This window comes from Procambarus clarkii, chromosome 78 (genome assembly GCF_040958095.1).
Source record: "Procambarus clarkii isolate CNS0578487 chromosome 78, FALCON_Pclarkii_2.0, whole genome shotgun sequence".
NCBI lineage: Eukaryota > Metazoa > Arthropoda > Malacostraca > Decapoda > Cambaridae > Procambarus > Procambarus clarkii.
Genome location: NC_091227.1, coordinates 8,367,939 through 8,380,531, shown reverse-complemented (window position 1 = coordinate 8,380,531; position 12,593 = coordinate 8,367,939). Strand labels below are relative to the sequence as shown.

Below are 12,593 nucleotides of genomic sequence, written 5' to 3'. Positions count from 1 at the left end.
GTTATGGCCAGATGTGTTTACGGTCACTACAAACTGGCCTTTACAGTTTGTAGTGACTTGAACACGTGACAAATCCCAGTTTGTGAGCCTGGGATTAATGCTCACTGTAGTACAAAGGTAAGAATACGAGGGCATAACTTCACATTGATCAAACAACTAACTGTGAATGTTCTGTGCAAATATGGTAGTATGTTAGATAGTTAGGATTTTTTTATTTTTTTTTTAATTTAAATTGTGCCCTGAGGGCTGAGTTTATTGGGCAGCGCCACTCATCTTGTAAGTGGACATACCGCCATAGCAGCATGTACAACACTCCCCAATAGGAAGAAAACCGGCTGGGTTGTTCATCCTGATAGTTAGTTGATAGTTAAGGATGTATTGTACCGTACTTCAAGACTAAGTGAAAGAAACATAGTAAATTTTTATTTTGTATAATAAACTGTAAAAACTTGAAATACCATGAGCATAGCTGCCTTCCTATAGGTATAATTGGATAGCAGCATGCCATTATATATAACAAAAATACATACATTACAGTACTGTGTTTAGTTACAAACAATAATATATTTTGTCTTTTGCAGAGGAATTCAAGATGAAGGCTATAATTGATAATATAGAGTGCCAGCGAGACTCTCCCAGATTCCGGTAAGTACTGTACAGTGTAAATAAAATTTAAGTTTTCATGTCAAACCTAAACAAGCTTGATAATTTAATTTGTCTTGTATGTATAACTTATTATTCATTTACCTAAAAAGATTAGATCCATTAAATCATATATCTGCTGCCCTCTTGTCTAATTCAGTTCCTCAGCCCTTTACTTATTACATCCCTTTTTGTCACAGCTTCGTCTAAGTGCTTTAGTGTACTGGTTTAGCACTTTCTCCTGATAATTACCTTAACTTGCCTTGCAGACAAAAGTCTCTAGGTTTGAGTGACTTGATAATTGACATGAACTTAATGATTGACGTGAACTTAATGATTGACGTGAACTTAATGATTGACTTGAGCTTAATGATTGACTTGAGCTTAATGATTGACGTGAACTTAATGATTGACTTGAGCTTAATGATTGACTTGAACTTAATGATTGGTTGAAGTGAATGGTGTGAAATGGATGCTCTAAGACTTCATCAGACAGCAGTATTACAGAGGGTGCCATGCATTCACCCTAGGGAAACAGGTGCGTTACTATGTAATATCTTGACTATGAATGCAGTGAATATATGCACATATAAAAGAACTTTGATAAAAACACCCAGGGGAAGGGGGGGGTTAGCGAGATGCTGGTGTATTGGAACTGAGGAAAACACAAGGTACAATGTAGTATGTGGCACTGGCATTGTGAGAAGTGATGTAAACCCATGCCAAGGTTGCCAAGGTATGGACAAGGAAGCCTGGAAGGAAATTAACATGTTTCCCATTTGGTATTGAAAGAAATAGAGGTGTGGCTTTAAATCAGCTGATCTGTAGAAGCAGAGATTGCAAGAGTGCTTTGGACTTGTAGGTAAAGGGAAAGTGGCCAACTAGGTAGAAAGAAGTTGTGGGGAAAGTTGGAGTTAATGAATGGCAGTGGAAACCTATTAAGTATCCCTTCACTTTTATAGTAATAAAATATACCTGTTTGTCTTGTGTAGTTAAGAACTAGAAGGTAGAGGAAGGCAGCCAGAGAAGAAATGGGCAGGTATGGTATACAAGTATGCGAGGATGTGTGGATTGAATGTAAACTTCACGTAATACAGTTAGGGACAAGGCTGGGTGAAAGAGGTAGGTAAAGAGGGGGGTAATTGTATTTTTGTACCTTTCAGTATGTGACAACTGGCATAGCATTGTATACCTGATCTTAGGAAGCTCTTGGGTATTGCTGGTGATTACTGTTGGGGTGTGCTGCTGCTTGTATATCTCTGTGCTCTATAGAATTGATGTTCGTCCTTCGGATGTGAATATGGGTGTGACTTCTGTATATCAGGTCAAAAGCCAGTGTCAGATGATGGAGGATTAGACCAATCTGAGTATGGAAGGCTTGCCCACATACAGTACATTTGTGGGTGGGGGCTACTGCAGAGATGGAGGTTGGTCTTGCTTTGAGTGCGGCACATTTCCTTTGGGCCTCTGCAGTCTGTCTATTTTCTGTCGCACAGGCCCCCTGTGGTGACTTTGCTTTTCCAAGTTGGACAGTCGTGAGCAAGCAACTCAAGTATTGGTGTTGATGTCCAGGTCTTTGAGGGTCACCTTGAGGCAGTCCTTGAATCATTTCTTCTGCCCCCAACAGAATGCGTGCCCTGGCATAATTCTCCATACAGCAGCTGTTTAGGCAGTCAGCTGTTAGGCATTCTGGCAACGTGGTCTGTCCATCTGGCCTGAGTTTTCCGTTGGAGGTTGTAGCCTCTACATACACCCTCTATACAATTAATTATATAATAATTTATTTTTGTATTGATATCTTGAACCTTCTTTTGCTATGTACATTATATGGTACAAGGCTTATTGGTTTGTTGTTTTTCAGTTCTACATAGTTCTTTTCTTAAAGGAAATAAAAGCATTGTTCCTGTTTCTAAGTACCATTTTTTTTTGTTTAGGCATTTTGAAAAATATTTTTTTTCTTCGCCTTTTATAATACGAGCTGCTAATTGATCATATTCTACTTATTCTTTTACAGACAAGTGCTTGAGGAAAATGAAAAAGACCTGGACACATTGGAAGGCAAACTGGAAAAGGTAAAATCTTCATTAGGTGTTTAGTGTTGCTGTAAGGCATTAGAGGATACATCATATTTATCCTTCTGATGCTGCTATCATCCACACTTGGATACAGAATGTTTAAACCAAGAGCAAAACCCACTATGATCTGAGGAATTAACTTGTGCTTGATACTACACATGCTATCTATATTTCAGTCACTTCTTGCACCAATACACTATTTAAAAGAGCTTCATTACTGTTTTGTCGTCAATGACTGTCTTTATGTACCTGTCTGTTCTCTACAAACAGAATGCTATGAGTAAGCATTTGCCTACCTGAAATGATTGTTAGATACCGTATTTAAAAAAAATATTTAGTGCACTCTATGGAATGATGCAGGCTTCTCAAGTTAGCACATCACCAATGCCTGGACTGCATGGAGTGAGCTCTTGTCATGCCCGAGATTAATAATATTAATTTGCAACTTTCCTCTTTAGGCTTTTTTGGGGATCGAATTTGTGGTTTCATCCCTTGCCTGTCCTTGAGTGGTATACAAATAGGGTCAACATCAGCAGTAGACAGACACCACAATGAAGGGGGTATTTTGGGTGGTATAGTTGGCAATTTAGCCTCTTGCCCTCTCATTGGGGGGGGGGGAAGGGGTCCCCTCTTCGTCTCGAGCCACACTGCTCTCCGGTAGTATATTGCCTGATTAAGGGTGGGTCCACTCAGTCCCCCTCTGTGGTGGTGAACACTGAGGATAGTCTTGCTCTTAGCTTCTCAGGGTTTGGTCCTAAGTGAGGTCAACATTTGGGGGCGTCTTGCTCACCGATGACTTCTCCCACTACCATTCTATCCTGAGAAAGTTGGGAATTAGCCAAAATGTCGTTGTAGTGCATTTGGAAGATGACTGGTCATCCCTAGGTGAATTTGTCTTGGCATGTAATTATCAGCTGGCTCTATACTTTGCTACATTTCCTGATTGCAAGGTATGTTGGTCTGGAGTTATTTATACTAGTACTTCATATATCATTGTCCTCCAGAGCAGATTTTCCTTCTTGTGTTGTAGCTCACAAAGGACTCCAGCATAGACATGATTAATCTTGCTCCCATATGTCAGGTTCAACCCTGATTCCCAGCCTTACCCTCTCTTAGTCTTCACTCGGTTTTCTTTCAGAAGTTATGCTTCATGCTGAGGATCTGAGGTTGAACCTAGTGGGATGGATTGAGGCTCTAAATCAATGTGTGTATGTATTTTTTAGGTGTTAGGATATTCTGGTTTTGTATCTGCCAATTTTTGAGATGGCAATATGAGGTGGCTTGGTGTGTGCCTCTTACTCTTTCCCTTCACCCAAGTTTTTGGTGGTGGATTTGCCAGATTATGTTCTTGGATATGTTCTCTCCTCCCTGTCCTAACTGCTCTCATCATCTTCAAGCAATAGACTGACAGTGCACCTATCGTCTGTGGGAGACTAGATGTGCCTCGTAATGCTGTGTTCAAAAGTCCCACCGATTATGTGTGTAATTTCATTTGATACTAGAGTCCTCTGGTAATTGTTTGCCATATTGGGAACAAATCCTGAAAGCCTTAGTTTCTTTTCTGGTCCCTAGTAAAAAGATGGGCACCAAGTTTGGTACATCACCATCTGATGACTAATGCACATTCTAGGAACCATTGATGCTATGCAAAATTGCAAGGACATTTATGGACCTGAAAAATATTAGTGATGAGAAATCTATTACAAATAGTTAACTTGAAAATTGTCCCTCAGAATCTGCTGTCATTAACATTTTTTCACCTCACTATGGCCAAACTATAATTAGTAGAATTTTTCCCCATCAGAAAGCAGCATTTTATGATAAAAAATAATAAATAAATATATTTATACTGTATATATATATATTTTTTTTAATACACACCAGAAAATTGATACAATTTCAGATGTGTAGTTAGGGGGTTAGGTTAACTAGGACTTTCCAGGCGTTTGGTTTTTAATCTAAAATATTTGGTGAAATTATTATCTATGTTTGTTCCAATTTTTAATCTTAAAACTGGAGAGCAACATTTACTTAAATTCATTTGATATGTCATCCATGAAAAGATGCTATACATCTGTTTGCTGCCTTATATTTAGAGTTAAGTAAATATGAATTACATTATTCAAATTTCTATAGCATGATGAAAATAGTGTGCTGTAATTTATGGAAGCGTAAACATAAAAAGTTGAATTGCAATGTTTTATTTTGTTAATATATGTAACTTACTTCTTTCAATGGACAGGTAGTGAAGCAGTGTAACCAGATGGTATCTGCAGGAAAGCAGTTCAATCAAGAGCAAGAGTATGTACACTGTTATCTTTGTATGTTAGTAAGAACAACATTAAATTACTGACAGCTAAGGAATGAATTTTTGGTTTATTTTGGATTAAAAAAACAAGGAAACAAGTTAAATGGCTAGAAATTTGAAATTGCTTACAGCATGTAATAGAACACTAATAATAAGAGGATCCTGTTGTTGAAGAAGACATTGAAATTTATATAGTATAGACTGACAGGGAGTTGCATGAAAGGGCTTTATCCCAAATATTATCTGTGACTGTGAAAAGCTTGCTCCCTTAAGAATGCAATGATTGTGGATTCATTGCTGGAGTGCAACAGTGCTGGTTCTACGTGAAGCAGTGGAAGATGTGGGGTATCTTTCTTTATCTTCAAGAAGGTACAGTGCCCCCCAAAAATACGTAATCCAATTCTCAGAAATCCAAAAATGTGGTAGTCTGTTGGGCTGCTGCTTCCTTGCAAAAATGCAGTAAAGGCTTTTGCAATCCTCGGACATTTCCATGGTGTAGAGGCTGAGGTTTTGGTGACATGCGCTCAGTTTCCCAGCTCCCACTTCTGGTTCACATGCCAAATTGACCTCTACTCTAGGCTTCTTAGGTTTTGATGATGGTTGTACTGGTGACAGCAGCACCAGTGCTACTTTGACAACATAGTGGATTTTGGTCCTACTTCTGCCTTGGCTGTTCCCCACATGCTTTTATGAAATATTTTGTGGGGCACTACTTCAAATTTAAAATAATTTAATTATTAGAGTATTAAAAACAGCTGGAAAATTATACAAATATTAAATGTCATGTAAAACATGGAAAACTAAAGTTTTGAAATTTCATATGTATTGTATAGAATATAATGAGATGTTTGACAGTGTTCAGCCATCGTTATAATGTAATGTAATTGTCATTCTCAATCCTAGAACCAGTGATGTAGTTCATTTATTCATGTGATATAATTGATGTAATATATACTGTAGTGCCAAGAGGTCCCCACAGCTGCAATGTTTACATACAACATGTGGCAGTGTGCTGTCATATGCAAGGGGATTTATAGCAATTCTTTTGAACAGTTTTGAGTGTTCAACCTTACCAAAGGCTTTAGTAACTTCAAGAAATACAGGTATCATATTTTTGCCTTGTGATATATAACTCTAACAAGTTTTCTTGGTTATATAATTATAATTGGTTCTGTAAGATGTTTATTTTAATATGGACTTCAAAATCAGAAGTTTTGTTCCTCTGCAAGAAAGTCAAGTTAGTATGTAATAAATAATACTTTTTATTCACACTTGTGTTCAGAGCAATTGCCCTGTGGTTACCTAATTTCATAGACTGGAGTTTTTTGTGAGGAATTTAGCATAAACATATTTACTCTCGAGAGGCATGCCATGGACAAGTGATCTAGAGAAACATAATGACAAAAAGAAGTTTAGCTCTTACGAAATGGCTAGAGGAAATTTCAGTTGCAGACGAGGAGTCACAATAACGTGGCTGAAATATGTTGACCAAACCACACACTAGAAAGTGAAGGGACAACAATGTTTCAGTCCGTCCTGGACTATTCTCAAGTCGATTGTAATAAGGGAAGGAAATCTAGCAACTCTATTCTTATCCTTCCTTCTGACAAAGGCAATTTGGTGGTTGTCCTTGACCCTGAGGACCACCTCCAGAAAGCAGATGTCTTGCTCTCTGACTCCCGCACTTATGCCCCTCTGACTTCTAACCCTTTGGATCGCCTTAAAACTTCCTTTAACTGCAAACGAAGACAGCTCTCCAGTTTTTGTCCTGATCTCATTAAACGTTTCCGTGTCATCTGCCCTTCTCTCCCTTATTTCTATGGTCTTCCTTAGACTCATAAACCTGGTGTTCCTCTTCGTCCTATCATTTCTTCACGCGGCTCTGTCGGTTATCCTCTTGCCTGCTGGCTCACTAAAACTCTGATGCCTTACCTTGGCACTTTTTCTCCTGCCCACCTTTATCACTCACAGGACTTCATAGAAAGGCTGCGCCTGCAGCCTTCCTGTAAGATATTTAGTCTTGAAGTCGACTTTCTTTTCATTAATGTTCCTCTCGATGACGTTCTCTCTTTAGACAGAAGGCGACTGAGGGCCTTCTTCCTCCTGCTTCCCACTGACGTTTTCCTTGAACTCATTAGACTCTGTGTTGACTCTAACTCTCTCTTTCAACGGTAAATATTACACTCAAACTTTCAGTGTCGGTATGGGTTCCCCTCTCTTCCCTGTTCTTGCTAATTTCTACATGAAATACTTTGAAAATGTTCTTCCTTCTATTGATACTTGTCCCTCTCTCTGGCTTCGCTATGTTGACATTTTTGCTTTATGGTCTCGTGACCCAAGTCTTTTCCAGCCTTTCCTCTCCTGTCTTAACAATCTGGCTCCTTCCATCCATTTCAAAGTTGAATGGGAATCAAATTCCCTCCTTCCTCTTCTTGACGTTCACTTTCACAGCTCTGTGTCCGGGTTCTCTCTCTCTGTCTACCGCAAACTCATTCACAGTGGCATGTACATTCACTTCTTTTCCTACCATTCTCCTTATGTTAAGAAAAGTGTCCTCATCTCTCTCTTCCTCCGCGCTCTACACATCAGTGACCCTCAGTTTTTTATTCTGAAATTGCCTTTATCTACAAATCATTCTCTCGCCTTGGTATCCCTTTGCATTTTATCAACTGTGCCTACTCACATGCTAAACAAAATTTCTTTCATCCTAAACCTGCTTCCAACACTAGTAGCACTGTGCTCTGCCTTCCCTTCATATCTGAACTCCAAACTTTTACTTTTAACTTTTAAATCCCTTTCGTCCTCTTGACATAAAGCTCGCCTTTCGACAAACTAACACACTTCGTAGCAATCTAGTTCACATTGCTCCTCCTGCTTCTAATGCTGCTGGTGTCTACTCTATTTCCTGTTCATCTTGTCCTCTCCAATACTTTGGTGAAACTAGCCATACACTTAATGACAGACTTAAAGAACACAAAAGTGTTAAGTCTGCAGACAAACAATGTTCTCTTCTGTCTTGTTAGGGATTCTAATCATCCTATTGACTGATCTTCCTCCAAAATAATCTTTCCTGCCTCTACTCTACACAGACGCCATCTTGTTGAATCGGCTCCGATACACAACATACCCAACATGAACTCGAGTCCTGGCTTTGTTGCTGTTGACTCTTCCCTTTCACAGTATATACTCAAATGCTCTAACTTGCTACTTATGTATTTCTACTCAAATACTTTCTAACAAATGTGACCTAACATAAGCTTATCCTTCCATTTATCTTTTTCTCTCTTTCTTTTTCTTTCCCTTGTTTTCTTTTACGATCCCTTTCTTATTCCTATTACTATCTCTTTTATTACACCTTACCTTTCATACCTTTTGCCTTGCTTTTTCTTCCTCTAAGATTTCCTACTCCTCACCCTCACGGCTCAGGGAGCCGGTCGGCTGAGCGGACAGCATGCTGGACTTGTGATCCTGTGGTCCTGGGCTCGATCCCGGGCGCCGGCAAGAAACAATGAGCAGAGTTTCTTCACCCTATGCCCCTGTTACCTAGCAGTAAAATAGGTACCTGGGTGTTAGTCAGCTGTCACGGGCTGCTTCCTGGGGGTGGAGGCCTGGTCGAGGACCGGGCCGCGGGGACACTAAAGCCCCAAAATCATCTCAAGATAACCCCTCTCATGCCTATTTATTGCCTTCGCCTCCTTCCCTCATCACACTCGACTTGAGAATGGTCCAGGACGGACCGAAACGGCGTCATCCCTTCACTTTCTAGTGTGTGATTTGGTTAACAATTTCAGTTGCTGTCATAGGAACTCATTTTCCAAGCTTGTAATGTTATTTATAATCTTGTTGTCAAGTTGAAGTGCATTTATCAAACATCTGGGTCCTCATGCTCATGATTAGTTACAGCATGCCTTATCGTCAGTACAGTAATTTGAAAAGCAATGTTGTGCATTTTGTAGTGAACATTATATATATATACAGTGTACAGCAAAGTTTTGTATTTACATCCTCTGAACAAATTTGGGTTTTCCTCATTTCAGACAACTGATTCATATTCTATGGGATTTAGCAGGATATTTTGGCAGTGACACCAATGTGCAGTCAGCTTTAAATCGAATGCTGGCTGCCTTAGGGGAAGCTGCAAAATATCATGCAATACTGGTAGACCAGGCTGCTCGTGCTGTGACGAAGAACCTTGCAAGCTTTATAAAAAAGTAAGTTTATAGTATAGTACATGTATTTACTATTTTCATTTGTGTAGATATTTTGTGGTTATCGTAATTGCTTTTGGTCCAAGCAATGTTGTGGACTGATTGCTATTTCATTCAAAGCTTCTTTGGTTAGTGTTTCATTTAATGAACATTTGTCGTCATGACTGAGTCATATAGTATCAGTAATGTTGGTCAGATCAATTACACAAAAATTACTGTGATGAATCGGATTGCAAAGTCCAGAAATTCAGAAATCTAGATAACTGAAGGCTGAATAATTTTTTTTTTTTTATGTTAGTTTTCAGTGAATCCTATAGGCTGTTAAAACAGCAAGATGCAAGGAGGTTTTTCCAATTAGAAAATGAAAATTCAGTAGGAAATAACCTTTTTGCAGAATTCATCTTTTCTCCTTGCTTACAGCCATAACAAAAAGTGCCCTCATCTGACATAAACCCCCCCCTCTGACATGTACTATAACAACACTTGTAACTTTCATTCCAGTCTTCACAATTTAGTCTCTACAATTGGTATTACTTTGCAGTTTGTCCCCTCTAGTCCATAGTTTGAGTTGATAGCTATGTCATCCATCGACAGGGGTGTACCAGTTCTTTAGGCTCTTCATTGTTATTATGTACTGATTTTGGCCAATTCTCCTTCCCACTTCCATGTTGACATATACCATGCAATATAGTCAACAAAAAACTGATGAGTAGACATAGCAAGTGTGGGGAAGTGTAGATTAAGTGTGAACAGTGTATGAATAACGATGGGAAGTAAGAAGAGATGGAATTGACTTACGAGGGCATTTTATGTATATTTTATGTAATAACACAAACTTTTGAGCCTAGTCTGATGAAGCAGTAGGGCACTACTATGGATGATTTTCTGGAGTGTGACAGTCTAGTTTTCTGTAATGCTGTTAAATGTGAACAATATGGTGTATGGATTGGTATCTTTATTGAGTTTCTTTAACCTTCTTCTATAGGTATTACTTTCCAGTCTTCTTTGGCCAAGTGCATCTCTAGCCCCTGAAATTGGGGAACAGTGTATTAATCATCTTGGTTTCATTTTGCAGTGAGCTGCGATCTGTGAAGGATTTAAGACACTATTTTGAGAAGGTAAGCGGTGAAATGGACAGTGTCTTGCAACGCTCTTCCGGTGTATCCCGTTCCCGTGCTGCTCATGATGTAGACGACATGAAGAATCTGGTCATAGCTACTCGTAGAGCTTTTCGTCACACAAGCATCGATTATGTTCATGCCATATCAATAGCACAAGGAAAAAAGCGCCATGAGGTGGTTGATGCTGTAAGTATGGATGTATTGTATTTGTTATTTTATCCTTTAAACTATGGTTGTATTTGGTGCTCACCATATGAGCAGAAATTTGTGTTATTAAATAGTAGATTTGCATACAAAATTATTGGAAAAGAAATAGAATAACAATTAGGGGAGGGAGGATTTGGATGACTTATTCAAAAAATTTTGATCACTTTGTTAATTCTTACAAATACAGTATACATCATTGGTGGTGACATATAACTGTATGTACAGATATATTATGCTACTATCAGTACATAGATTACTGTATATATATAGATATTATGCTGATAATAGTATATAAAATATAACACTATTACTGTACAGTGGAACCTCGAGTGACAAGCGCCTCAATCTACGAGCATTTCGAATAACGAGCGAGCCACTCGGCGAAAGGTTCGTTCAGTGAGTGTCAGGTAGACTGTTACATTTTCTAAAAAAAAAAAAAATAAATAAAAATAAAAAATGAAAATTTGAAAAAAATTAAAAATGTCATAAAGGTTTGTTCAGTAGGCTGCTTCATTTTCTAAAAAAAAAAAAAAAAAAAAAAAAAAAAAAAATTGAAACAAGACAAATGTTATAAAAGATCGTTCAGTGTAAGTCAGGTAGGCTGCTCCATTATTTAAAACGGGGAATATCATATTGATGTTTTTCCGTGGTGGAACGGATTAATTTTATTTCCATTATTTTAAATGAGGAAATTCGTTTTGAAAGACGAGCGTTTCACATGACGAGCGTTTCACATGACCAGCTCGGTGCCAGAACGGATTACATTCGTTAATCGAGCTTCCACTGTACAGGTATATGATAAATGTGCTATTTACTGTACATAATATCCTATTTCTAGAACATTATTTTGTTTCACTACTTGTTTAGTGTGGTAATGTAAAACACACTACTATGCAAAGCCTAGCACCTCACTCTTTACATCATATACCAACTAGTTTGTTTATCTTGTGCTTGTACTTCAGCATACATTTACACCTGATACTGTCTTTGTCAGATTGATCTTTTTTCAGTTGCTGGGATAGCCAAATGGCAATAAATACCATGTTTCTGGGGGGAGCCCCGTCGGCTCCCCGGAGCTATCCCAGGCTGATATGCTAATGTCAGACTTTGGCATCAGTCATGTGTATGGAGTTCTTAGGCCTACCGGGGACCACGGCCAGAACCGGGCCCCCTCAGAGAGGCAAGGGGAGCAATGGCCTATAGAAGCCCCCGTGTAGTTGGAAGCATTCTATGTCTGCCATCGACCGGAACAGGCACCCAGAAAGGTAAGCGCCCCAAAACAAACCCCTATTCTGGTTAAAATTGCTACCTAATACCGAACTAGTGGATAGAACTCCCCAACCGAAAACAAGCAAATTAGTGTGACGTCACACACTGCCGCGCCGCTGTCTGCGCAGCTCCCCCCTCCCCGGGAGGGGGAAGGGGGAGCCCCAGACCCCCCGCGCCGGCTACCCACACCTCAGTTCTTGAGGCTGATGCTATAGGCGATGGTCGTGTGCTCTGGCTCCGGTGTCGCTACTGCACTGTGCTTTGAGTGTGGTGTTAGTTTTGTGGGTGCGAGAGCCAGGAGTTATCTTCAGTACTCGGGCTGCATGCGCCTAGGGCTGCCTTCCCTAGGTGCCCTGTAAGTACTGCCCTTGGGGCTTGGGGCCACCTTCCACAGGCTCCTCGGGGTCTGCCTCTGCTGGTCCGTTTTACCTTTCGGTTTTTCGGCCGCCTGTTGGGCTCTTGGGTGTTCTGTTCTCCCTTGTTACCGGCAGGTAAGAGGCAGTTTGCACTGGTAGGGGCGCAGGGTGCTGCTCAGCTTGTACTTCCCGACATCGCGGCCGGCTCTGTTCCTTGGGGTTCGCTGTCCTCTTGCGGGGTTTTGTTTTTCTTTTTGTTTTTGCCTGGTGGGGGGTTCTGTCATTTTATTCAGTTTGTTTTTGCCCTTCCACTGTTCTCCTCGGTGGCGCCCCCTGCTAGGTCCCCGTGAGTGTACACGTCCCTGGGGTTCAGCTTTAGAAGTTTGCTTGGTAGTTTTGGGCGCCGG

At 39.9% G+C, this 12,593-nt stretch overlaps 1 protein-coding gene across 2 annotated transcripts in view; it reads left to right on the top strand.

Moving 5' to 3' along the window:
- The window catches only part of CenB1A (Centaurin beta 1A), a 39,742-nt gene that overhangs the window by 473 nt on the left and 26,676 nt on the right, over positions 1-12,593 (top strand). For both annotated transcript variants that reach the window (XM_045727481.2, XM_045727480.2), the window contains exons 2-6: positions 582-645; positions 2,657-2,714; positions 4,960-5,018; positions 9,063-9,236; positions 10,309-10,540. In XM_045727481.2, the coding sequence (XP_045583437.1) occupies positions 593-645; positions 2,657-2,714; positions 4,960-5,018; positions 9,063-9,236; positions 10,309-10,540 (576 nt within the window). In that variant the 5' untranslated portion in view covers positions 582-592. The remainder of the gene's footprint in view (positions 1-581; positions 646-2,656; positions 2,715-4,959; positions 5,019-9,062; positions 9,237-10,308; positions 10,541-12,593) is intronic.